We start from the raw sequence: 26,742 nt of genomic DNA, 5'->3' as shown, positions 1-26,742 counted from the left end.
ACAAGCATTTTGCCCTGTTACCGGGGCTCTCTTGAGCAAGCATCTGTCCATCACTCAAGCTGACTTCACTGTTTCCTAATCACAGGCAGATGCTGGCAGGAAACTGGAATCAAGATGCTCTGTCTCAGCCTGAGGAAAAGACCTTCAGGCAATGAAAAATTTTTTTCTGAAAAGGACCATTGAAATAGGGCCTTCAGAAAACTGCATTTTTTCTTACTCAGCTCCTCCTTAATACAGGATTCAGCACTTTTTATTGGATCCTGGCTATTGATGGGTGTGACAGACATCCCTGGAATTATACAGACCCATAAAACTATTAAGTGTTTGACATACTTGCTTACAGTCACAATAAGACCTGTAATTGTGAGACCGTACTACACCTGATAATTAGTATTATTCTGTTGTTTACAGTAATAGCTATATAATGCATCATGAAAAATCCTGTCTTCAATGCACTGCACAAAGCCTTAACAAGGCACTTCCACCTCCAGAAAATCCACAACTAAAACTAACAAGGAAAATACAACAAATCAGTATAAACAAATAACTATTGGAGAAGCAGGCAAAATTGCTAACTGCTAGAGTGGGATGTTGGTATTGTATTCCTTTGAAACCTTGTGCCTATGGAAATTACTAATAGTACTGTCTTTAAGTGAACTCTGCCTCTGAACTGAGGTGGGCAGTTGGCTAGGAGTAGGCTTCTCTGCCACCAAAGCCCCTGTGAGTGCTCCTCCAGCAGTGCCCTCAGCAGTGCTCCTGTTGTATCCAGATGGCAACATAAAAACCCATAGTGAAGAATGAGCTTCGGTCATCATTGCTCGTGCAAACAGAGAAGTGTGACAATTCCTTTTCCACAGGTGAACAATCAGGTCTCTTGTAACACATCCTCTGTGAAACATGTTCAGCTCTCTAGCTAGTAGGCAGCTTATTTTGAACTGGCCCAACTCCTTAGTAAGTTTTCCTAACCCTTTTATGTCTGCTCCTATCAAAGAATTCAGAGCTTACACCTATAAGCACTGCAGGATTTTACTTCCTGCAAAGAAATTCACTGTAGCCATATAGCTTTCATTTCTTAATTTCTTTTCTTGGATGTACCTTATCATCTGGTTTAGCCTTAGAAATGACCAAACCCAGTACTTACCCATAGAGATATGCTCAGGAAGACCATGGTATTGATCTGAGAAGCTTATTGAGCCTCAAAATTGGATTCAAAGAACTTGGCTACACCCGAAAGCCATTTAGAGGGTTTGTACACAGAAGTCATCCCTTTCTGTCCAAGCCACTTCATCATCCAAGCACATAATGCATGCTTTCAGTTTCATGATGGTTGCTTTATGCCATTCTAGGATAGCAGCTGATAAAAAACTCACCTCAGCAATGCTGAGAAAACCTTGTGTTTACAGGTCTGTCACCTGTGCCTTGCTTCTCACCAGAGAAGACATTCAGGGTGAACAGCCTCAGGTGTTCCTGTGCTATCCTGTGCTGACACCAGCACACAAGAGTGTGGATTTGGTACAATCCCCCTCCAGACCCAACAGTCAAATGCAATATCCCTTCAAACACAGAAAATAGTTATTCCTTCCAACTTGGGGCCAACCTGCTGGCATCTCACAACTTACTCCTCCTTACTTTAGCTTCAGCAGCAGTACATTTGAACCAGTTTTACTTGGCCCATAAGCATTTTGATACTCTCAGTCCTTTCGCTTTCCAGCTTTACCAACTCATCAAGGATCTGCTCTTGTGGCAACCTGTGTTGTGGTAGGTGGCAATAATTACTGAGGATAAGCTGTACCGGCACTGTGGAGACCCGCGCTGAACTGAACGGATGTGAAGGATCAACACTTGATGCACAAAACTTCTTGCCTGACACTCCCCCTCCTGCGCACTGCTACTGCTTACCAAGACTTCAACATCCATGAAAAGCACAGCCAAAAACCAGATCAGCTCTTCTAAACTAATGAATAGTGAAAAAGACTTACTCAGCTGCCCTGCAGGTTATCCCACAGAAGGAGCATTCACGTCTACTCCTTCGTAAGCACAAAATCCCTGCAAGCAAGGCCTTTCATGTGATTCAGTTAGTTGTGCACCCAACTTAAATGAGAATTTACTCTTGCATAACATTAAATACAGTCAGCTGCCAAAGCAGGCTTTTTCTCACCACCTCTTACCCTGCATTGGTGAGCTTGTGTAAGAGATGCTAATCTTGCTTCAGAGCAATAAGTGGGTAAGCTGGTTTTGATCACAGAAAAAATAGATTAGTGGAAGTGTTAGTGAGCTTAGTAGTACCATAAACATTAATGTGGAGGTGAACTCATACAGTCCCAGGTAGCAGATCTTTTCCTTGCTACAAGGTGGAGCAAACAGATGAGGAGAGCAAGAAAAAAATGCACAAAATGAGAACAAAAAATTCAAAATACTAACAGCATCCCACTGGAGAGAGCAGAACGCTGATTTGTACTTTCAGGTCCTGGGATTTCTCTGTTCATTGGTACTTCATAGTACTAAGAGAAAAATGGTTTTACAGGTTTGAGCAGCTATACCTTTCTGAAGGCAAGGGCTTCATTAGAAGTAACCAACCAGGCAGGGAAAGAAAGCTGCTTTCAATTTCCAGCACTTCACCCTCAGGCAAGGACTCTGTCTGCAAGTGAGGGTGGATTTAAACAGGAGCATCTCTCCTGATCACTCACTGTCTCTCCCCACATTTCTAAGTGCTCTGGAAAGAAACTTCTGCAGTGGAGTAGCTGGTGGAGGTGGCAAGATGTTGGCACTGGGTGACTGCATGGTGGCCTGTGTGCAGAGGCCAGGACTGCCCCATGGAAGATACAGCAGCTTCCAGCCATCTCCGATGGACACACAGCAGAACAGGGCAGAGCATCTCAGCCAAGATGATACTACTAAAAACTTTAAGAAAGAGCAGGAGAAACAGCAGCAAAAACACCAAAGTCAGTGAAAAGAAGAGGAGGAAGAGGTGCTTTAGGCATCAGAGCACAGATTCCCCTGCAGTCCATGAAAAGGACCTCACTGGAACACATGAATATTTCCTGAAGGAACTACATCTTCCTGGAGAGCCTGTACAGGAGCAGGTTTATCCTGAAAGATTGCAGCCCATGGGAAGGATTCACACTGGAGAAAGGGAAAAGTGTGAGGAGGCAGAAGTAGAAGAAAGGAGCAGTTATGGACTTACAGCAACCCCAACTCCCCATCTGCCTTTCACCACTTGGGGCAGGCTGTAAGGTAGAAAAATTGGGAATGAAGATGCAAAGCTCAGCCTGGAAAATGGGTGGGTGAGGTAAGGGAAAATTATTTGTTTAGTCTTTGCTTTTCACCACCCTACTCAATTTCTAATTTACAATGCATTTAATTTTCTCCAATTCAGGTTTTTTGGTTTTTTTTTTTCCCATGACAGTAGCTAGCAAGTGATCTCCCTGTCTGTATCTCAGCCTGTAAGCTCTTCCATCTTCTTTTCTCCCTCTGTCCTCTTGAGGAATGGGGTGAGAGAGCAGCTGGGTGAAGTATGAAGAGCACCTAGCAGCAGGCCAAGTTAACTCATCTGTTGAATTGATGTGTTTAAAAGAAACTTAAAATTCATTGGTTCTCAATAAGCATTTGCCATAACAATTTCAGATTAGCATCTGCCTAAAACTTGCAGACAAGTCTTTTCTATTTATTGTAGAGCTTTTCAGAGAATGATTTTGTACTTCACCACTTTTTCCCCATTTCCAAAAACGAACACAGGCAAAGACTTGCAACGCTCACTTACTATCTATACATTATCTGCAGAATTACAGAGATGAATCATTTTTACATGAAAAAAAAACAGTATTAAAAATCTTACATCCAAGGACAAAACATAGCAACAAAAGGCAGCCCAAAAAATTAACATCCAGTCTGTCACCATTAAGATGAAACTCCTTCAGGGTGAGTTTTCAATGGCAATAATGAAGTTGACATTTGTTTTTTGGTTTTTTTTCTATTTTTTTATTTTTTTTACCCCCCCATAAAGGAGACATGCATTAAAAACAGTAATGTCTAAAACAACATTATTTAACACTTAATCATGCATCTGAAGATATGGCTCTGAGCATCTTCTAAAGCCAGCAGTCAGAGGAACCTAGTTTCACTGAGGCACCAGTGATGGAGATTCTGAAAGAGTCCTCCGAGCTGAGATTCGCAGACATTTGGGGCAGCCTCCAGACTTGAAGCACGCTTTGTGAAAGCATGTTTTGCACTCTGTTCATACATGCAGAGTAGCATTTAGAGAAAAAAAAATCGAATTAAAAAGAATGAATCAACAGCTGTGTTCCTCGAATCGTGTTCTATGATGTACATATCAGCACAAAAGCGAACAGAAGCAGTGCAAGGCTGGGACAACAATCACCACTGTAATAATTTACACTGAATGCTGGCAAGATCTGATAAAACAGCTCTCTCATGCCTAGATACAAAAAACAGCCTCCCCCTGCAAGCATAACCATGATCAGGCAAATGCCTGGTTTTGCTCTCTGAATCCACTGATATGAAACAGCTGCCACAGGCAGGTTTTCAAGGATACATGCTGTCCATGGTTTCCAATGCACATGCAGGTTTTCAAATATGCATGCTTTCAGTGAAGCTAGTTCTCAATGTTTCAAATAAGTCTAAATGGTTTTATACACCAAAATTCCCCCAGGGAAGAAAGAAAAACATTCAGTCTGGAACATACCTGGGCACCTTTTACATTTGGCAGTCTGATATGGAAAGAGCAGGTCTGCGCTCTGGCAGAATTCACAGATAAACCCCTTCGCTTGACAGAGCTACAACAACAGAAAAGAGTTGAATTTAAATCTAAGACAAAAATTATTTGGGAATGGCAGCAGGGATATTTCCTTACAGTAGCACCTGCAAGGACACTAAAAGCCCTGTTTTTTCCTTACCTCACAGCCATCCACATGAGAGGTAGAGGTCTTGAGAATATCTTTAAGAAGAGGCAGTAACTGCCCTCGTTTGATCTTCACCAGATCATCCAGTGAGAAGAGATGCAGCTCCTCTGTCAGATGGCTGGGAACCTGTTCAAATTCTTTCAGTACACTGCAAAGAGAAATAAAACCCAATTAAAGTTACAAAAAGTTGTTTTTCAAATTTATTTCCAGAATAAGCATCTTTCACTTCTTTAGTCACATGGGGATTATACGGCAAGCTCCTGCTATCTACCTCCCCTCCCAATTTGAGATGACTTTAATAAAAATTTGAAGGTTTGGGATTTAGAATAAACTATCTGCTTTAAACGTGCATTCCTCAGGCTTTGGAGTTGCCATACAAAGTTACCGGAGCAATCCTTAAATAATGTGTAAAGGGCTCTCTCCTACCTCAGGACAGTAGGCAAAATCCCATATAGTATCTAATAAAATAAGCCAGGCTTATTTATTTGTTTTGCAAAGAGGACTTTGAGGGGTTTTATCCTGCACAGATCACTACTGGGTGAAACTATGCTTTTGCTGAGCAGGTGAACACTGGAAATAGAGCTACTGGTCTTTATCACTTCTGCTTACTACTACTTTCATTTGAATATTTTTATAAAATAATCTAAATTGAGCATTATGACAGGTTTCTGGAAGAAATCTTTAAATGCTCAAGGAACACACCTGTTAATTTAAAAAAGCCAACATATTTTTAAAGACAAATATTCTCAGAAAGGTAAGTATCTTTGACATTTTAAGGAGTGAGAATCTAGGAGAAACAGAACAGGAAAAAATACACACCTAACTAAAATGACTCAGCATTTAAAACCAAACTATATTGCAACAAACAGCTACCACAGAAAACTTTACTTCACTCAACATTTGCAGTGCAATAGAAAGCAGGTTTTTTTATTAGAGTTCTCTAATGATCATATCAACTTATTTAAAACTGCACCCAAATGTCTCTAGAGAAGAAGGCTCTCATGTAGAGAAGAAGCACATCATGTACATTTTATTAAGCTATTTTTCATGCATAATCACAGTCCATACCTTTCAGCAAACCTGCATGTTTTCAAAAGCTTTTTTAAATGAAAAAGCTGTTCTTGCGCCTCCTAAAAGACAGAGGAGAAAAACAAAGCTGTTTTTAAATCAAAAGCATTGCTTTTATATATTCCTAAGTGAGGAACACCACTATTTGAGTCTGCAACCCCTGCAAGTACACCAAACGACACCTAAAAAAAAAGGGACTTCACACCTAGCATAGTATTAAACAAATGGATCTTCTAATGCATGAAAACCAAAAGCAGGCAAAGGCTGTTTTTATTCCCTGACAAGTGAAGCAAGTCCTAATGCCAAAAATGGCTTCAGGTCTTGATGCTTGCTAGACCCACACCTGTGTAAGAACAGGTAAGCCAGATAAACTCCTCAGCCAAGAAGGGAACACATGCTTACTTGCAGTCTTCAGCACAACACTCTTCCTGAAGCTATAAGAGGTACAGCTCTTACATAAGCAAAGGATGTTTCCCTGGATGGCCCACAAAATTAAGGAGTCATTCCAAAATTACAGAACTTTTCAACAGCCAAAAGCCAGAAAGATGTAAATATTTACTGCTGGAGACCAACTCCCTTATATGCTCTAAAACTGGAAACCACTAAAGAAACACCTCCCAAAGAAAACAGGGCTAAGGAGACCTCTGGCATAGGTTGGAAATGCCTTTCTTTGCTCCCTTCACCTGAGGGAAAAGAGGGCAAGTTCCAGAATTGGTGATGGGATAAGTTAGAAAAAACCAACCCTCCTCCTTACCACATACACATACAGGACATCCTGCCCCCTAAGGACTTCCTCCTGAAAGTCTCAGACCCAGAAATTGCTAATAAAAAAAAAGCCACACTTACCCTGACCCTGTCCATTTCTTTACTTTTTGTGTAGAGGGTTTTGTTAATACATGATACATTGAAAATGGGGTGCTGCCATATGCTGTCCAGTAGGTGTTTGGAGAAGTTGCACACATAGTATTTTTTGAAATCCCACTTTGAAAGTATTCGGGCAGGAATAGAAGACTGGGCATAGCTGTGGCAGCAGTCACAGAAGTACTTCCCCAGGTAATCACAATAGCGGAGTCTCCGGATATATTCTGCAGGCAGACAGCAATGAAATTCTGAGTATTTTAAAAAGTTATGGGACATAACTTCTGTCTGTATGCCTAGTCTGTCTAAATAACTCATACCTAGTGGAACAAAAAGAAAGGGATTGTTTTTTTTGTTTTGTTCTTTTCAGTAGAGGGTTTTATTACTGTGGTGAACACATGTACAAGGCTTATACTTGGCATTAGAACAGAAAGCTTTCCTCATTTCCATATTTGTTCAACTGATTATAATTATCAACATAACATCTTAGAAAAACCCCTGTTGCTTTAACCACAAAAGAAACACTATGTAAAATACACAACAAAAATACTTCCACCGATTTTGGAGTCGTGTTGGTACAATACTTTTTCACATCAAGAGATTTGTGGGGTTTTTCCCAGCTATTACAGCATCTCCTATTTGTTGAACTTAATATGCCATCATAGATTGTTGATACTTTGCAGGACACCACAAATGCTGCTCTCGTGAGCTGACCCAGAGCGAGACTTAAGAGCCACTTCAAAGATTTCTTAGGTAAGGTCTGTTTGTCAGTTCTGTAAATCATTGTGCTTTCAAGCAGTTCTCACAAAGTAGCAGGAATTAAACAAAAAAACAAGAAAGGTTTTGTCATCAAGATCTAAAGAAACAAAAAGTTTTAAAAAGACACCCCAAAAGAACAAAACTACAGATTCCATCAGCTTGCATACAGTCGCCAGAAAGAGACTTTTGGCAATGTCTAAATTGGCACAGGGAAAGAATTATTAAAAAAAAAACAACTGGACTATGCAAAACCAGCACTTTCCAGCCTGGAAGGTTGATTTTTTTTGTATAGCTTTTTTTCTGACTGTTATGAATTTTTGTGGTTATGAGCAGGACATCTATCAAGTATTGTATTCTGTATTGTATGAAAAATTCCAGACACTGGAAAGATCCCACTGTCTGTTTTACTAGTGCAGGCACATCCAACAATGATATTTTCCTTCTAGCTCAGATAATTTAAAAATTGTGGTACATCTGTGTTGGCGAGGATTACAGTCTGATTACAGTACTGATTGCAGTACAAGTACTGCACTTATTAGGGATTTATTGCCAGTTTTGTTAATACTTACTGCTTTCTATTGGGGTTCCACAGCCAACACATGTAAAGTTTTGAGCAGCCACCACTGCATCTCTCCTGTAAACCGAGGCAAATAGTTAGACCATCCAGCACCCAAAAGACCATTTTAATTAACATTCTTCCAAAGTGCAAAAGAGCTAACACTGGCACCAGGGAGAATGTCCACCTCAGGAGCTGACTCCTACCCTTCACATGAAGAAGGGAGATTCTGTAATGCTTGTTGAAAGAACTAAGTTATTTTCCATTTCTTAAGGTGGCGTCAGTATCGTAGGGTTTGGAGAGGGAAAATCCACATTTGCAACTGAAAAAGCAACTGTACCTGCAGCAACACAGGGAACAGCCAGTTTACATACTGTCTGCACTTCACAGCATTTGAGACAGTGTGAGACAGCCATTTCCTCACACATGACCTGCCGCCTCTCCCCACTTTCTGAAAATCAGCTATCCATAAAATACTAGCAGGACATCAGGGAAAGGCAAGACCAGGTAGTGTCACAAAATGAAATTTTCAGGAGCTAAGTACACTGCCACTGTAACACCAAAGAGTATGTTTATTGTCACATGGAAAATTGTACATTCTGTGTTCCTCAGGATGTGCCAAGAGAGGGAAAAAGAGGCCATCTGTTTTCTAGTGAGGCTGGCAACAGACACTGCAGAAGGCTGTGCCATGCACCAGCTCTAGACCAAATCTGTTCACAGATCATCTGCACATGCACTAGATCTGCTAATCACCCAAGGTCCTTCCATCAGCTTTCCCCATGCTATACTAAATGACAATCCTTCAAAACTTACTTGACTGAAGGATGAATATTAAATATAATCTGTGATCTTGGTGGGGACCAGCCAGAAGATCCTCTCAGCTTGGATATGATCTTTATTTCTTCAGCCAGATTCACACTGGACTCAAGTTCTCTTGGAATCTCTTCTTTTAGCACAGACTATTGGGAAAGACAAGTTCATGAAGATAACCAGCCCATCATATGTTAAATGCTGTAGGAGTTGTTTATCTCCCTTTATACTGCAGTATTTTAAAGTTCAGTCTTCACCTGCAAGTAGTCCCCCCTCAAACTCCCTCATATAAGTCCCAGAAGAAAGCACATCCTGATGCTTCACAACTACATGTTTTAAGTGTGCTGAATTTTGCTGGAGAGAGAAGACATTTTCTAAAAATTTAGATAAAGTGAACTAATAAACTGTAAGCACTCATGTGTATTTGTTTTCTTTTCTTTATAAATGTAGCTTCCTCCTTTTCCTAGCAGCGAAGCAGCTGCAGGGAGACCATGATTATTTGGGGAACTGAATAAAGAGCTCGTTGTTTTCAGATCAGACTCACTCTCTGCTTAGATGAGCTCAGGCAACCGGACAGCTGAACTGCAGAGTCTGTCTGCAACCAGTATTTTCTGAAAGCTCTGCACAACTCCTGGGCTGTTGCTTCAGCAGAATTGCTGCCTGGTTCAAAAGATGATCTGAAAGGTAAGGAATACTGTCAGTGAAAAATAGCAGCATGTCATCAGCATCTCCACTGCCTTTTCTGCACCCAGGAAAAGTTTTCTCCCATTCCTTCATTCCCACCCCTCTTTCTTTGATACACCCAGGCCCTCGAAGAACCACAGACACCACCCTCCAGCAAGGCTAGGGGACCAGAGAAACACTGCTAAGCCAAGCACCAGAGACATTTGCTGTCAAGCAGCATTCCTTCCCCTTCCTTGAGAGGGCCCAATTTACCACTCCCACAACTTTCCCTGCCCCAGCCAGAAGAACCACCAGAAAAGGTAGAGCCATGGGGCTATTACAATAAAGATACACACCTTTTATCAGGGGTAACAGACAGATTTTCAAGGTCTTCAAGTTCTGCAGTAAAGGAGAAAATTTTATCAAACCATTTAAGACACAAAGGGTCTCTTACTCAGCACTATTTTAAAAATACTTTGTGTTACCACAGTGTCAGTTTCAAATATATTCATCTTTCCAACACCCTGCCTGGATGCGGGAAATAACCTCAGCCCTGGTTGTAAAACAGGCATAAGGAGTCTTATCTCCTCTGCATATCTCTGATGTGATAAAGAATATTCCCTAATACCTTTGCATCCTATCATCACCATCAGCCTGCCTTCAAGAGCTGAAATGGTAAGGACAGAATAAATGCCTGCTGGTCAAGGTCCAGACAGAAGTCACTCAGCATAATGATGTACAGAGCCAAGAGAGGCCACTTTAGGTTTTTGGACACTAACAAATGTTTGGAGACCCCAGTCACAAACATACCAGTTAATGCTATAAACATGTTAGCAACAGGTGAGATTAATGCAACTAAAGGACACCACTTCATAATGGCTACACAGACACAATACGCTTATGCCAACAAGGTGTTCACATTGGTAGTGTTAGTTCTGACCATGCTTATTGCTCTTAAGACAAATGTTTCCCCATTTATACATCTCAAAGTAACTCTTGCTGCTAGGAATGCAGTTCTTTTGGGAGCTTGCTCTTCATCTGTAGATCAGGGAAAGACGAGAGGAAAAAAGAAGTCTAAGACCAAAGAGGACAATAGAAATCCATTTGTTACCAGGAAAAAGATAAAACAAAGGTTAAAAGTTGCATAGGCCACTTTTCATGGTTTCTATTTCTATATGTGTAAAAATCACAAGCAACCCAAATGAAACTCAGGATGTCCTAAAGAGAAGCAAAGCACATCTAAGAGAACAGAGACATTGTGCTCTAGTCCTGAAGCAGAGGGAGAGGCTGCCTAAAACTGAGTCAATCTGTTTCATTAGGAAATTATCATGTCCTAAATTCTCTCAAACAGTGCTGCTATAGCTGACTGAGGTTGTTCACACTTTCTTCATACATGTTCCTTTGGTTTAATCCTTCGACACAATTTTAGTCCCTCTGTTGGGTTTGCATGGAAAGATTTTGGAAGCAGGAGGGGCTATGGCAGTGGCTTCTGTGAGAAGATGCCAGAAACTTCTCCCAAATCTGAGAGCCAATGCCAGACAGCTCCAGAATGGACACACCATGGGACAAGGCTGAGCCCATAGCCATAGTGGTAGTGCCTGTGTGATAATACAGTCAAAATGGGAGGGAAAAAACCCTGCACAGCTGCAGTTGGAAATAGGTGTGAGAATATGTGTGAGGAACAGCTCTGCAGACACCAAGGTTAGTGGAGAAGGAGGGGCAGGAGGTGCTCCAGGAGCCAGAGATGGGATTTCCCTGCAGCTCCTCATGCAGACCATGGTGAGGCAGCTGAGTGCCCCTGCAGCCCATGGGGTTTTAAGGGGAGCAGATATCCACCTGCAGGCTGGGGCTGGAAGATGCTGAAGGAGGCTGTGACCTAGAGGAAAGAAGCCCATGCTGCAGCAGGCTCCTGACAGGATGTGTGGGAAGCCCCAAGAGGTAGAGAAATCAGAAGTGAAATTGAGCTCAGGAAGAAGAGAGAGGTGGGGGGGAATTAAATTAAAACTTTATTTAATTTCTTATTACCCTACCAATTTGATTGGCAATAAATTAATTTCGCCGTATTGACTGTTTTGTCTGTGACAGTTTTTGATGAATGATGCCTCCCTGTCCTTATCCATCCCAAAAGCCTTTTGTTCTGATTTCTCTCCCTTTCCAGTGGAGAAAGGAAATGACAAAGTGGTTTGGTGATCACTTGATCTCCAGACAGGGTTAGCTCACCACACTCTCAAACCAGCAAAGATATTCCTTCATAGAAATGAAATCCTGCAGCAGTTTGATGTTTCTGCATGTGTTCTAATAAGGACCTACACACACATAATTGTTTCCATTTTCTCATGTTATTTCTCCTACAATAACATCTACTAAATCAAGAGAAGTACCAAACAATGGAATAGATTCAACTGAACAATATATCTGTTTCTGCAGTTACAATTTTAAAGTCTTACCAATAATTACATATTCATCCTCTGAGTCACTGTGGCAATGAAATCTGGTAACCTCATGATGTGATGGTAGGTGCACTGGGGAGCTGACAGGTAGCAAAGCACAGCCTGTCCAAGACAAGGACAAGATCAGTTAAACTTTTCCAGCATTTATAAGTAGCTGCAATTATGTTTATGTTTTTCATCACTTGCCAAAACTTTAACACACATACTTCATTTATGGAGCAATTTTAATTGTTTTTATACATACACAGAGCAGGCCAATTCTTGGGAGTCTGTAATACTGTATGCCTCTCAGTTTCTCAGCCAGCATCTTGTAGAGATAAACCCAAACCTTTTATATGGCCAGTGGTCTTTCCCCTTTTCATGTCCAAGAACACCATTCATTTTTCCACAGAATTTATGTCATTTAGACTTATGACATTTAGACTTTATGTCACTTTAGACTCATGATTCATCACTAAGAGCTGTACTACTCAAGAGACTAAAATCTACTTAAAAATGCATGTGCTGACTCAAGCATAACAATGCCAGGAGTATTTATTATCTTGCCTTAAACTACATGTGAATGAATGCTCTGGGGAGTCTCGCTCAAACCAACTGCACATTGTCTGCATACTGCAGAAGCAAACACAGAAGGAAAGACACAAATTGCAAATACTCCCCAAAAAAAAATTTAAGCAGAGAGAAAAACAGCCAGCTATAGGCATGCTCTGTGGAGAATCATGCTTGGCTTGTGGCATTTAATCCTACATTTTAATTTTAATGTAAAAAAAATTATTATAATTAATAAAACATAGGTGTCAACCACCTTTGTGGTGGCAAAAGGAAGTATGTGACCCACAGGAAAACACCTGTGGCATAATGATCCTGAATGGACCCAGCTCTCCAGAGACTCAAAGAAGGTAACAGAGGATTTGGTTCCAAGCACTGCCCCAATTTGTTTAGTATTTTCTTCCACAGAAACAAACAGCAAAGGCTTTCAAATAAGGTTACATTCTAAATAAAGTAACTTGCCTTCATAACCACTGTCTGAAGAGGTAACAGAAGAATCAGACTTCTTCACTCCAGGGTAGGAAGATAACTCTGAGTCAGTGTGATAGCTGCCATCTGATCCACTTGTTTCCTCCACACCCCAGGACTCTGCTTGTTGTTGGCTTAGGATATTACATTTCATTTTTTCTAGTGATGCTATAATCATATCCGCGACAAAAAAGTGTGCGTTTTCCTGGACACGAGATTGGAACACTCATTAGTACAGAGCATATCTGATATTTAGTTAAGATCAAGTGAAATGTATCATTTTCCCCCCATACTTTTTCAACTTTATGAATAAAAATGTAAACCTGCCTGACCTTTTATTTAAACTCAAAAAAAACCACCCCAAGGGCAACTCAGGAACAATATGCAAAAGGCAACTGCCTAGATAATTGTCTCACCCTTGATTATAATATCCCATCTGCTTTATCTTACCCATGTATTAGATAAAAATGAACTTGATTACATGACTAACTGGTGTATATGTATGCATTTCAGAGATGCAGTCATCTAGTTACACTGCATTATTTAGTATGCAAGTGTGCATCCAAGTAACTTATTTAACATTATTTAATTTCGAGTCAATGCGTACGAGCAGTTTTGCAAACATGCTAGCTGGAAGGGGCCAGAAGTGGCAAGTTTTGAATGGAGTATAGATCTTCAGGTGGTGGGAAGTACAGGAGCTAGTGAAATGTTTTCATGTGTTAAGAGTTAGGGCAGTGAAGTGGGGAATATGCAGTGAGATAGCTTACATGGCCAACTCAATGCTAGGTAGAAAGTCTGTGATAAGAATAAGTGGGAACCTGGCTCCCCTGGGCTTCCCACTGCCTTAAATCAAAGGTAGCTGTTCCAAAGCTTCACTGTAGCATTTCCAAATCAGACAACACTTTCTTGTGATGTCTCTTGCCATCTTGCCTGCCCTGGTCACCCATTCTCTAGGAAAAGGGACCACTGAGACATATACACACACCTGGGGCTCCTTTTCTAATATCACTGCTGTATCCCTTGCTTTCTGGGGTGTAACAGAGCATCCCACCAGCTCCACCTGAGCTACTGCTGATGGCCTGGGCACAAGTCCCACACCAGGCTCAGCTCAAAAGTGGAGAGATAGTTGTACTCAGGCACCAGGGTGGTAACCCAGAGATACCCAGGATACTCTCAACTGCCATGTGCAAATATACACTTACATCTAAAAAGCTATGGCAGTATCCAAGGCTAGAGATTCTTGAGTGCAGGAATAATTAAAACTTTATAAAAGTGGCTTATGCTCAAAAAATTGTACCACTCAACATCAGTATTCATTATATCCCCTCAACTTGTATGGGAACCATGAAGAAAGACATCATTGTTTAGGAATAGCTAAATCTTAAGGAGCACAGCACAGCTTTCTTACTGCTCGCAGACAAATACACGTAGACAAGATTAATCTCAGCATTAGAGTGCACTCAAGTCCCTTTGGGGGTTTGGAGAGACTTATCTTTTTCCTACCACTAATTAATATGACTTGTTTGGTGCACAGTTTCCCCAGAGACAACTTTCAGGGAACTTCAGGAGTCCAGGAGTTTGCTATCCTTCCATTAGCAAAGAAATAATTTTAAAGCCTTTTTTCCTTTTGGGAGTTATCTCCTACTTGGAGGACAGAAAAGTCCAAAGTCAGTGGCAGAACACAGCCTATCAACATGCCCTGCTGATAAAAGCAATTATGAGGGTATCTGAGAGAGTTGCAGTGCAAGAACATGAAAAAGAACACACAGACTCCTGTACTCAGCATGACTATCAGCTTTCAGCTCTGCCTACTGATAGCTCCCTCACCCTACAAAGCAGACCCAACTCAGCTGTGACACATCAACCTTCTCATTTCTGTCCTCTCCCACTAACATCAGTGGAAAGCCCCTTTAAGATCATCTACCCATTTCCTTCCTGGCACACAACTACAACTTCAGGACCTACTGACACATGTACCTTAACTTTCAGTCCTAAAGTTGAAAGAGATTATTTCACAAGCTAAAAGTATTTGAAGTTTAGTGGGTTTTTATTTGGTTGGATTTTTTTGTTCTTTGGGTTTATTTTAAAGGCAGCCTTGCTCATAATGGACTGAGCTCTTGCTATCTTTTAACTTGTAATCACATCAGCCCTCAATCTCTGCACAGTAGTAGTAGCTGATAAGATCTTTATTCACTCAACACTCTGACTGTAGTTTCTAATCCAAATACCTGCTCACTGGTCTCCTGGTGTCTGAAAACAAATTACTTTTGTTTTAGGTCCCACAATAAAGATGGAGAAACATTGTCTCCTTTCTGAAACACTTTTCATAAAAAGCAACACAAAAAGCTAGTTCAAGTTCGTTGAGTTTTGATGTGTGATTTATTGAGTGGGATTTGTTGTTTGAAATGCACCTTATGGATGTTGAGAGCTTCAAACCAAAGGCAGAACTTGCTCCTCTGGTAAAACCAGTGTTGTGCACAAAGATGATGATTACCTCTGTAGCCCAGGACATGGGACCACATGCACACAGTCCAGAAAAAAAAAAAAATCTGCTTTTCTAGGCACATTTTAAAGCTCTTTTATATTAAGTCCTACTCATTGCAATCCATTAACCACTCTTTTTCCACTGTTGGAAAAGATTAACATTTAGCACACAGAGTTATGTGTGACAGCTTTAGCTCCTCATCTTTATTTATAGGCTTCAGTAGACTGCTTATCTGGCAACACACCTAAGACTGTTTGAAGCCCTTATGAGAAACTGCTTGAATTACTGCAGCTCAACAAATCTCACATGCTTATCATAAGCACTCACAAAAAAAACCCCATCCTCTCCCCATCTTTTGATAGTAAAAGCATGAGGTAAATCTCATACATATGCATGCAGCTGCAACAACTTTTATGTGACATATTCTAATATAACTTTAAAGTTACTAATGTTAAAGTTTGCTTTCAAGGAATGTGGGGAAATGATGGAATGAAAAGCAGGAACATACATTGTTGCTGTATATATTTCCGTTATTTAAAAATAATTAAAATATTTAATTAATAGGTCAAGAGTAGAAGACAAATTATGAGATAGGCATTTTATGTTTGTAGGTTCACCTATAGAGGGCAAGAAGAGGGAAAAATAGAGTATTTGTAAAGATTAGCACATCTATCAGGAAGTTCTTTTATTGAGAAACACCTCTCATGATTTGGTTTTGCCACAATGAAACGTAAAAACCATTACGATGATAGTGTTTGATGTCCTCACCTTTTCCACATCCTCTGGAAGCATGCAGATGTCCTGCAATGAACGATTCAAGGGTATAGCACTTATATTCAAAGGAGAAGTAGAACCTGAGGGTATAACAAGAACTTTTATTAGTTACTTCTTTCTCTGCAGCTCCCACGATGTGTGCAGGGACTACCTGAAAGCAAACCAAGGTCTTTTTCCCAAAACTGCACACCACTGGGTCTGGAGGCCATGGTAGAAGCTAAGGCGGAGAAAAATGTGAGAAACACTCTGGCATTTGACCTATTCTAGCAACCTGAAGCATGAATATCAACTACCAGAGAAACACAGTTTAAATGCTGTGATGTGACAGCAGCACTGCACCCCACACCAGTTCTTTTCAAGCAACAGCCTGAGCTGCTGGGGACAACCACAAACAGAACCTGAGGCTGGATTTGCAGCGATGCTCTGCAGTTGGTGACACAGCCAGCTAACACTGGACTCTGCTCCTTCACAGTTGCTGGAAGAACCACAAATCCCACTGCTGTCTGGGCATGCAGAGAGATGCATCGGCCTTAGAGGATTCCCCATATCACTGCTGGCATTGTGTTTGGAAACATCAAATTCGGAAAACATTTTGCCATTATGTTTCCATACCCTGAGGAAATCTCCCTCCTGCTTCCAAACGCAACTCATACTGATTAGTAGTATGTCCAACTGTAGCATTAGCTGCAGTATTCTTTGTTTCCCAGAATTGCAGCTTTTTTCTCCTGGTAGTCTCTGATGAGTATGTGAAATTTTATCTCTTTTTCCCCAATAAAAACTTTTCACTGTACAGCAGGGCACATGTCAGGTTTTTACTGGTGCTTACTACCTCTTCTTGGACCTTGAACTCACAGAGCTTCTGTTTCACCCTCATGATGTTTACAGGATAAAACAGACCATATGTGGTGGAAAAGGGCCACCACACAGACACCATTTAAAGCCTTGGCAAGTAGCACAGCTTAATCAATGGCTTTTTATTTTTTTAAAAACGCCCCTCCTAAATTGGTTTAAAAGTCACAGGCTGAAGAGCTCCCACAAAATATGATCATAATTTATGTAAAACTTTTCTCCAACTAAGGGACACCGACTCTCAGGCCTAGTTTGGATTATTTATGTTGTTGTACTTAGAAACCACGTTACGCTGCCCTGAGCATCGGTGACATCAGGCTGTAAAGTCAACACTGTGCTCGAGCAGAGCGACACAGATGGAGAGTTCGGTACAGAATTATTAATACCTCCATTGTGTATACCGTGAAGGAAAAACGGAAAGGCTGACAATGTGACTTTTCAAAACACATTTAATGGCCTAATTAAGTTATTTTCATACCTACCTGATGATTCATCTTACTAGGTAAGCTCTATAGCTTGATAATAGACTACATTCTCATCAGTTAAGACAACAAATATTACTCTCTAAACTAAAAATAATAAGCAGAAACAAGGAAATGGGAAAATTATTCCTTTCTCTTTAAAACATAGGACCAAATTAATCTTAAATATAATTTTGAAATCTAATGGGGGCTCTCTCCTTTGCTTACCTCTTGCATCCCACTTGCACCTTTAAGTAAAGAGAATGTAAAAAAAAGCACAGGGAAGGAGCCCAGCACATCCAGCAATGGGATGCAACTCTGGGTCTGATGCAGAAAAGTTATCTGGCTGCCCTTCTGCTCCTGAGCACTGTTGCCTGGAGGCTGCTGGGCCTGGGGAAAGAGCCCTAAGAGCCAGAGAAGGAAGTGACTTTGATGTACATAGAGGTTAAAAGCAAGAAAAAGCTTGTGAACTCAGTGACACTCTAGCCACAACAAAGCCCCCAGAAAACACTAAACTCAGTCACAAACTCTTCACTAACAGTGACAGAGCCTTTTCAAAAGGTTGAATAAGGGCCATTCTCTGGTGGCCTCAAACATACGAACAAGGCCTAGTAGGAATTTCAGGGGACCAGCAGAAAATCCCACTAAACAAAAATTATATTCCACTGAAAAAAAATTCTAATTTAAGTGATATTACATAGTTTTCTTGTATCTTGTGCATCCCTCAGCAATTCTCCTGTGAGAAACCATCATCTCTAAGACAGCAAGTCAGGAAATCCTATTGTGTAATTCCTGCCTTCAAATTAGGCGTTATATTTCTTCTTTTTCATTTTGCTATTCACTTTTCACATCCTCATAGTACTGGACAGTGCAGGAGAGAATGAGACCTCATTACCCAAGCTACCCAGTAGTGAGTTAATGGTTAAAAGCAACAAGGAATGAAGAAATGCAGTTTTCACTTTGTACAGAAAAGGCCTGAGTCTAAGGCAGACAGAACATACCACATCGCGAAGCATCTATCAGGATCCCGCCTCCTATGAGGAGTATCTTTTAGTAAAATCAAGGATGCTCTTCAGTCACCTGGCTGCCACATTCCTTGCTCCCTATGTTTTCTGGAGAGCCAGCAGCGCTACTACCCCAACACAAGCTTGTGACACACCGGACTCGTGCCAGAAGGTCGAGTCACGCACGATGTGTTTGTTCTTCTACACGTGCCTCGCAGTCCCCGCTGAGCCCGAGAGCCTGGGCTGTGTTTTCCAGACCAGCTCCCCAAACACGTGTGACTGGCCTCAGCCAGCCCCAACTGCTGGGTGCGGTTTCCTTCTCCCTGCTGGGCACTTCTTGAAGGCACGGAGCCAACGCAACACCCAGCAGAAGGAAACAGCCATAATCGTCACATACTAACTGATGACAACAGCCTGTCCCGGATGACAGAGGTGTTACTAAGAGCACACAGTCCTGCAATGGCACGTGCCTGTTTGAGACCTTGCTGCCAACTTAGACCTTGGAGGAGTTCTGGGTGAATAGCTAGAAAGGATCAGAAGCTGGAAGTGGAAGTCAGTGGAGTGTCACTGTTAGGACTACTCCTGACCAAAGGGAGAAGAAAAAACCCAAATCAAAACAAACCAACAAAACCTAGACATAGTATTATTCTTTTATAATACAAAGGCAGGATGAACACTCCCTGCTGTTTGCCATTATTCCAGTAGAAAAATCAGACCTCAGCTGCAGTATTTTTCTGAAGCTCATAATCTATCATCATGGAATCATAGAGGGGTTTGGATTGGAACAGAAGTTGAATATCATCTTGTTCCAAACCCCTTGCCATGGGCAGGAACACTTTCCACTACACCAGGTTGCTCAAAGATCACTCACTAGACCAGGTTGGTTAAAGGCCATCCAACCTGGCCTTTAACACTTAAAGAGATGGGGCATCCACAACTTCCCTGAGTAACTTGTGCCAATGCCTCAGCACCCTCATAAGAAAAGATTTCTTCCTAATGTCTCGTCGCCCTTCCTAGTTTTTTATAAGACCCCCTCTAAGTACTGGAGGGCTGCTACAAGGTCTCCCTGGAGCCTTCTCCAAGCTGAACAACCCTAGCTCTGTCTTCATAGGAGAGGTGCTCTGTCCATCTGAACATCTTCGTGGCCCTAAGTTAAGTCCTTAGATGCCACTAACATGCTTTACAAACCGAAAATGCTCCATCTCGCTGTACCAAAGGCTGTTCCTGTCAATATCAGGTGTTAAACAGGAGGGGACTGTTCTGCTGCCTCAGCCAAAGGGCAGGGACCCCAGCCTACAGCCTAGAAAGGGTGGCACACTTCATGGAGGCACACACACAGACCCAAGGCCATGCCAGCTGCTCCCCCAACCATCTCAGGGACATGTGCTGAACTTTCCCACTGAACAGTTCCTCACCTACAGGCCTACACTGCCCAGAAACCCCTAACACTGCAGGGACAGAAGGCACCCTGCTCAAAGGGCATCCTCTGCTAGCAGCCCTCAGCCAGTCCTCTTCACAGACAACGCGGGATTATCCATATGGCTGGAAACTGGTGGAAGGTATAAAGAACCTGTTCTACATCAGATGGGGATTTGTATCTCCAAAACCACAGGGGCATTTGCAAAGGGGAACAGGAAAAACAGTTCAGAACAAGCCAATTTAGTCATAATTAACTGGATGATAATGCCCTGCCTCTAAAACCCCAGAATCCAAGGACTCTCTCTCCTCCAGCTGCTGCCAAACACAACAAAACCCACACACACCAATGAATCACCTAATGCCCAGATCCATGCTATCTGCTGTTGGGAAAAGGGTAACAATGAAGACAAGATAAAGCTGGTAGAAAGCTCATCCAGTGGACGTTCTACATTTCTCACAGCTCAGCAACTTCTACATTTCATCTACAATTGTATATTACAAAAGCATTTCTGCATCCTGAGAGATGCCTACTACAAAAGCGTGAGCATCTCTCACTTTACCAACCACCCCTCAGGTTCTCCTTGGTTTTTAAGCTCTTTCTTCCCTCTCTCCTATTTTGAATAACAGCATCTGTCTTATTTGCAATCACCATAAATAAGACCTGCTTCAATTACAGCTCTTTCCAGAGATCTTAGAACAAAAATGCAGCTGTAAAGTTACCTGTTGGATTGACTGGCTCTGACTGGGAAAGGCCACTGGGAGAATCGCTGTCACGGTTGCTGAGAGGCGCAGGCTCCACATGAGGGTATTTCACTAGATCTGCTTTACCAACAGTTGAATCTGAAAGCAACCTTGTGAAAGCCAAGTCTCTTTCAGGGGAGGTACAAGATTCTTTTCCAGAATGCACAACAGCGGATGTGACGGTGCCTCCTGTTAATGTCACCTGGGTAAAGCAGTCACGCTTCAGAGGGGACACGCTTGAAAGAGTGAAACCATTCAAGGAGGAAGCAGCAGGATCTCCATCAGTATAATGGGGACAAGGGAAAGTATCCAGCAAAGGTTTGGGGGAATCACAGTCTGTGTTGTTCCAACATGCCCGGGGTCTGGTAAACCGAATGTCTGTCTGTGTACAGGCAGCGTTGTGATGTGCAGAATCACTGTCACTGTCATCATGGCTGTCTCCGGTGCTGCTTTCTTCCCACTGCTCTGCATCACTGTCTGGGTGCTCAGCTCCCTGCATTGTGCTCTGCTCCAACACCAAAGAGGGCTTCAAACCAGATGCATTTAAAACAGACATGAGAATGTCTTTGATAGCTTCAGCACTGCCTGGGTATGATCCAAAACTTCCAGCATGTCCAATCACTGCTGGCCTTGAAGATTCAGCTGCTCAGAAATTAGAAGAAAACAAGAGGTTAGGAAACAGTACAAAGAAAAGGTTAATACACAACTTGAATAAGATGCATAGTATTTTTTACGTAAGTGAGGAGACAGGACAGCTGAATTCATTCACCACTCGCTGTTGCTTTTCCTGCAAGAAAGCTCTTGCTTTCTTTCCTGCACTCAGGAAGCAATTCTGTCATTGATAAAGGCTAGGTAATAAACCAACAGTATTCTGCTTCTATCCAAACACAATTAGCTAAGACTTTAATGGTGACAGATCGTCAGTGTGCTCAAAAACATCACTGTTCTACAAAACAGGATAACAAAACTATTACTGGTACAGGTACTGATCCTATTGCAAATAGAAGAGAAGATTACCTTATAGTAAGTCACATGGCAGATCAATAGAGCAGAAAGAGTAACAAAAAATACATCAGTAATACAAGGTCAACATGCTTGTGTGTTTCAGTTCAGTCAGACTGGAAGTGGCTAAAGTAAACTTCAGTCCATTATTCATGGGGTGGCAACACTTAGCCAAACCAAAACAAACTTAGCTCTGTCACACCAAGATCATTATAATGCCTCTGAAAGAATGAAAAGCACTGCCAAGGTCCTATGTGATCTATTGCAAAACTTAGTAGGCATGCACCACAACCAGTAGCTTTTGAAGAATAAACTAAAGTCTTGTACCTTGAACAAAACAAACAAAAAACCCAAAAACAAACAAACAAAAAAAGTCTCAGAGGAACTGCCATAATCCAAGTAATTGAGAGATTAGACATAAAGTCTATGTTCAAGCAGAAACCATCTACTACATCAACACAATGAAGTTAACAACTATCTCCTTTGGGGAAGATAAGTCAGTTGTAAAATTCTAAGAATAGATACAATCAAGAAGAATCATTTCCAGGACAAAGAACTCCTAGTTCGGACCACAAGGATTGTTAAACACTGCTGGTGAAAAAAGCAGAAGTCTTGCAGACTCCAGACTTTGCCCAGAGGTTGCTCTCCTTGGATATATCTCATTGGAAAACAGTAAACTTCTCCATGAGTCTCTCACCTGGAAGCCTGCATGCATGCAAACAACATGATAAGAAAGTTTACTAATGATGGGATCAAAACCAAAACAAAAAAAACCCCATGTATTTTGGAATAGCAAGTCCATATGAAGACCAGTGGTCATCAAGAAAAAGCTGAAAAAAAACCCAAGAACACCACATATAACTGAAACTGCAAGAGCTACTAGCAAAACTATCCTAGTAAAGGCAGGTAAAAAACAGCCAGAGCATGTCAGTAATAGGCATCGGTCATCTGTCACTTACCAGGACAAAGCTCTTGCAAAATAGAAGCAAAACTGCACATTTTACTGGCTGCACTTGTAAACAAACATCTTGCCAATGTAGCCAGCCATGGCAATATAAGAACAGGAATGGGAAAATTAAAACTAGCTGACGTTCAAACAAATACATTTCAAACTTTTCAGGGAAAGAAAGATACGTGGGTAAGTACTGACATTTCAATTGCACAGGAATACCTAAATTTGGGCTGCAAACATCATCTTCTCTGTGCAAAACAGGTAGTGTTATAATCAAAAAATTGTAAAATTTTATGGGCTGAAAGGGGCCCGAAAGATCTTCTAGTTTCAACCCCCCTGCTGTAGAGGTGGGAACACCTTCCAGTAGACCAGATTGCTCAGAGTCCCATCCAACCTCACCTTGAACACTTGAAGGGACGGGGCATCCACAGCTTTTCTGGGCAACCTGATCCACCCTCACATGCAAATGTCAGCACTAACTAAAACAGCCAAACTACCATTAAAAGGAAAAAACCACCCATACCTGCAAATTGTATAATATATTTTGATATTGTACCACCCTCAAAGCCATTAAGCAAGGAACCCTCTTCAAACAAACTAGACTTGTGTAGTACACACAAACACCAATAGCTTTTGCTAGCACTACAAGCACTAGCAAAACTCCTGAGGGAGGCAATTTGGGACAAACTGGCATTACCTGAGAGAACAGAGATTTGTGGTGTTGGAGAAAGGCAGCTAATCCTCACGGAGGGATTTGAAGAACACGCTGAGTCGGTGAACGCCACCTTTAGGCTTTCGTGGTTTAACTATAACGAGAACAGAGAGGCAGACAATTTGGTTATAAGATAACAGCACTCTGCTAATGATACCCTAAGTCTCACAGTCATCCCAGCAGGAAGAACACTTTTCTGAAGCCTGCTGACAGTCACCTAACCACTGCCTACATTTCTGGCTGCCTAGAAATCTCCCCAGAAGCATGCACTGTCTGGAGAGCACTCACATCTCAGCTCGCCATCTCTCATTTAATTCCAGAAGGCAGGTGACCAAAAGAAACTCTCCACAGCAGGAGGAGCAAACATGTGCATAAGGCACAAATGAGACAAAATGCTGAATAGGATGCCTCTGTATCTACCAAAACAACAGCAATGGAGTGGAAAAGAATTCAAAGAACCACCAATCTGTATCTGGAAGCATCAGCCTATTTAGATGCTTACAAGTTATAAGTTAAATCTATGAGAATCCAACTCCACAAATATCTGATCCATGTGCTGCTTTATCTCCCAGCTCTAACAACTGGGAGCAAGTGTGGTCATGTCACCTAATTTGATAGAACACAGTGCATGTGGTTCAGGTCAGCAACGTGACTGACCCAGCATAATGCAAGAGGTGACACAGATAGATAATACTTGATCTAGCACAGGAGCCTGCCAGTATAAGCTGACCAAAATTTTGAATGCATTTGAGCTGCCTGAGCAGGTTTATACCAGATCAGCACTTCACTTTTTGCAGTCATGATGCTTTCAATTCAGTATTTCTACCCTCAAAGCTGGATTTGCCATACTGTCAAACAAGTGTAAGCTGAACCAGTGAAGCAATTTAGTGCAGATACTCAGGGACTAATTCCAACAAGAGACTCTGATACACTCAGGACAGCAAAGCAACAAGTATCCTCCCTAAGTTCATAAATTCCTTATGAGGACCTAAAATTTGTCTCCCCATCTCCTTGCTGCCTCAAGTATGTCATGGACCTGCAGAGCACATCACAGAAACCAGGGAAATGAAAGGGATGCCCTGCTCCGACATGCACATCGTTAAGAGGCACTTAACCAAGGTGTTGTGCCTTCCCCCCAGATCAGTGAGAATGTCTGCACACTGAAGCACGACCGGACTCCTCTCACCCTCCCCTGAACTATGTGATCCCATAAAAAGAGAAGGGAGTTAAAGGTGTGCTGTCCTCGGCCACCCCGGGCTGTTGACCTCTACACTTCCTACGTGGAACAGTGAGGTGACTCAGAGTACAGCTCTTGTCCAGATACCCTTCAGACTCACGGAAAGCAGAAGAAATTAAAACCCACAGAGAATTTCCCTTTTAACTGAAGAATAACGTTTCAAGAAAAAAATAGTATGTTTAATTTAAAATATTTAGCATTTGATTATGCCAGTGCTTAGAAAAATACTCTTTTCAGTATCTGCTAGTGTTTTCTATTTTTCCCCCCTCTATACTTCTTTAGAGAAACTGACACGTAGGCAGGCTTTATACATATAAATATCATAGGGTCAAAATTGTTTCAAATACAATTAACAAACTCTCAGCAATTAACAGATTCTACCTCTGCAAGTATCCCAACTGCCCAGCAAGATAAATACAAGTACTTTATCAGTAAGCATAGCTGTTAAGGGTGCTGAGTTTAAAGACTTTTATCTTTGTTTTTAAACAATGCTCCCATCTCTCAGTTCTTATCAGGACGGTCTGAGAATTCAGGAACGATTTCCATTTACTCTCCAGATGCTACAATTTCAACTACATCACAGGGAAAAACAAAAGCCACACAACTGTCCTCTCCAATAAAAAAAAAAAAGGCGATTAAAGAGCAGTGGTAAGGAAATATAACAACAACAGAAGCACATGGAAAGCCCAACACACTGCAATAACAAAAAAAAAGACTATTCTACATCTTCCTAGTATAAAAGAAGTCTGCCTTTTCCTCCCCCACCTCAATATTGGGACTGTGTTTCCCAAGTTAACTCTACCAGCGTTTAAAAATAACTTACTACGTCCACTGAAACTAAAAGCTGTTTTTTGAACCAAGACTCCCCCCGAGCTAACGAGCACACCGAGCCACCATTCAGAAGTCTCCCTTGCCTCACCTTCTCAGAGCAGGGGTGTTTGAAGACTTCTGTTCTGCTGAAGCTGGCGAGCGCTACTGCATGGAGAGACATGATGGGAAAGCTTTCATTTTTCGGTGTTGTTAAGTACCTGGAAGCAATAGAGAGAGAATTACAGTCACCACTACGTTATCCGCGATTCTCCATCTGTTTTGCAGACTCTACAGTTAATATTCTGAACTGTTTTCCGTTCCTACTTGGCAGGCTTATAGAAGCTCACCGAAAAGCAGAGCTCAGCAACAATGGAAATGTGCTTCTAAAAAGTGCCTAGCTCAGAGACGGGGGATCGTCTGTTTGCCCGTTTGTTTTTTAAGTAACTCAACAGGGGCGCCTTCCACATGCGTAAGAGGAAGATTTGATCTGTAGTCCTTCAGTTTGCTGTGAAAGGAGGAAGAGAGGGAGCGCAGTGGGAAGCAGCGCGCTCTGTGCTTCGGCTCTGCAGCAGAGGCTGCACCCCCGCGCCGGGTGCCGGGCAGGGGCAGGGGCAGGGGCAGGGGCGAGCAGCGGCGATGGCAAACTCCGGCGATGTCCCCGGCACGCCGCGCAGCGCTGCTCACGGCAGGGCTCTGCTGCCATCACGGCTCGGCAAGCGCTGAACCCGGAGGGAGACCCCGGCACCTCCCGCCGCCCCAGGCACCGACCGCTCTCCCCCGGCCGCGCTCCCCCGCTCCCACCTGCGGCCGCGGCTCCAGCGGCTCCAGCGTCCCCTGCCCGCCCGGCCGCCGCGCCGACGATGCTGAGGCCGCCTCCTGCCCGCTCCACGTCCCGCCCTCTCCCTCTCTCCCGGCCCGCCTACCTTCCCTCCCGAGGCGGGGCTCAAACCAAACGACGCCGAACAAATCTAAACAACAAAAAAAGCTGCTGCGAGGAGTAGCGTAGGGACTTTGCGCTCGTCTGGTTTGGAGAAAAGGAGAGCGAGCTGGCGACCTCGTTGCTCTTCGCAGCTTCCTGAGGAGGGGAAGTGGAGAGGGAGGGGTTGAGCTCTTCTCGCTCAGCGACAGGACGCGTGGGAATGGTTCAAAGCTGCTCCTTAAGTTTACACTGGACACTGGGGACTGTTTCTTTGCCG

The 26,742-nt window shown here is 42.3% G+C and overlaps 1 protein-coding gene across 2 annotated transcripts; it reads right to left on the bottom strand.

Annotated features, from left to right (window-relative positions):
• Positions 1-3,591: 3,591 nt before the first annotated feature.
• RUBCNL (rubicon like autophagy enhancer) lies at positions 3,592-26,434 on the bottom strand. 2 transcript variants are annotated; one of them, XM_038151979.1, is made up of 16 exons: positions 25,894-26,330; positions 25,656-25,764; positions 23,485-23,593; positions 20,813-21,475; positions 16,354-16,439; positions 13,095-13,305; positions 12,081-12,185; positions 9,990-10,032; positions 9,515-9,647; positions 8,974-9,119; positions 8,174-8,238; positions 6,834-7,072; positions 5,988-6,049; positions 4,914-5,067; positions 4,703-4,793; positions 3,592-4,230 (listed from the first exon to the last, which is right to left on the bottom strand). In XM_038151979.1, exons 2-16 carry the CDS (start codon positions 25,725-25,727, stop codon positions 4,118-4,120), a joined length of 2,292 nt encoding a protein of 763 aa, XP_038007907.1. In that variant the 5' UTR covers positions 25,728-25,764; positions 25,894-26,330; the 3' UTR covers positions 3,592-4,117. The 2 variants fall into 2 exon arrangements, with proteins under 2 accessions (XP_038007907.1, XP_038007897.1); XM_038151969.1 differs by lacking the exon at positions 25,894-26,330 and adding an exon at positions 26,348-26,434 and having other exon boundaries at positions 3,594-4,230.
• Positions 26,435-26,742: the final 308 nt, after the last annotated feature.

The sequence above is a fragment of the Motacilla alba genome, chromosome 1, assembly GCF_015832195.1.
Source record: "Motacilla alba alba isolate MOTALB_02 chromosome 1, Motacilla_alba_V1.0_pri, whole genome shotgun sequence".
NCBI lineage: Eukaryota > Metazoa > Chordata > Aves > Passeriformes > Motacillidae > Motacilla > Motacilla alba.
The sequence above is the reverse complement of the archived record's forward strand: the minus strand, read 5'-3'. Positions and strand labels throughout refer to the sequence as shown.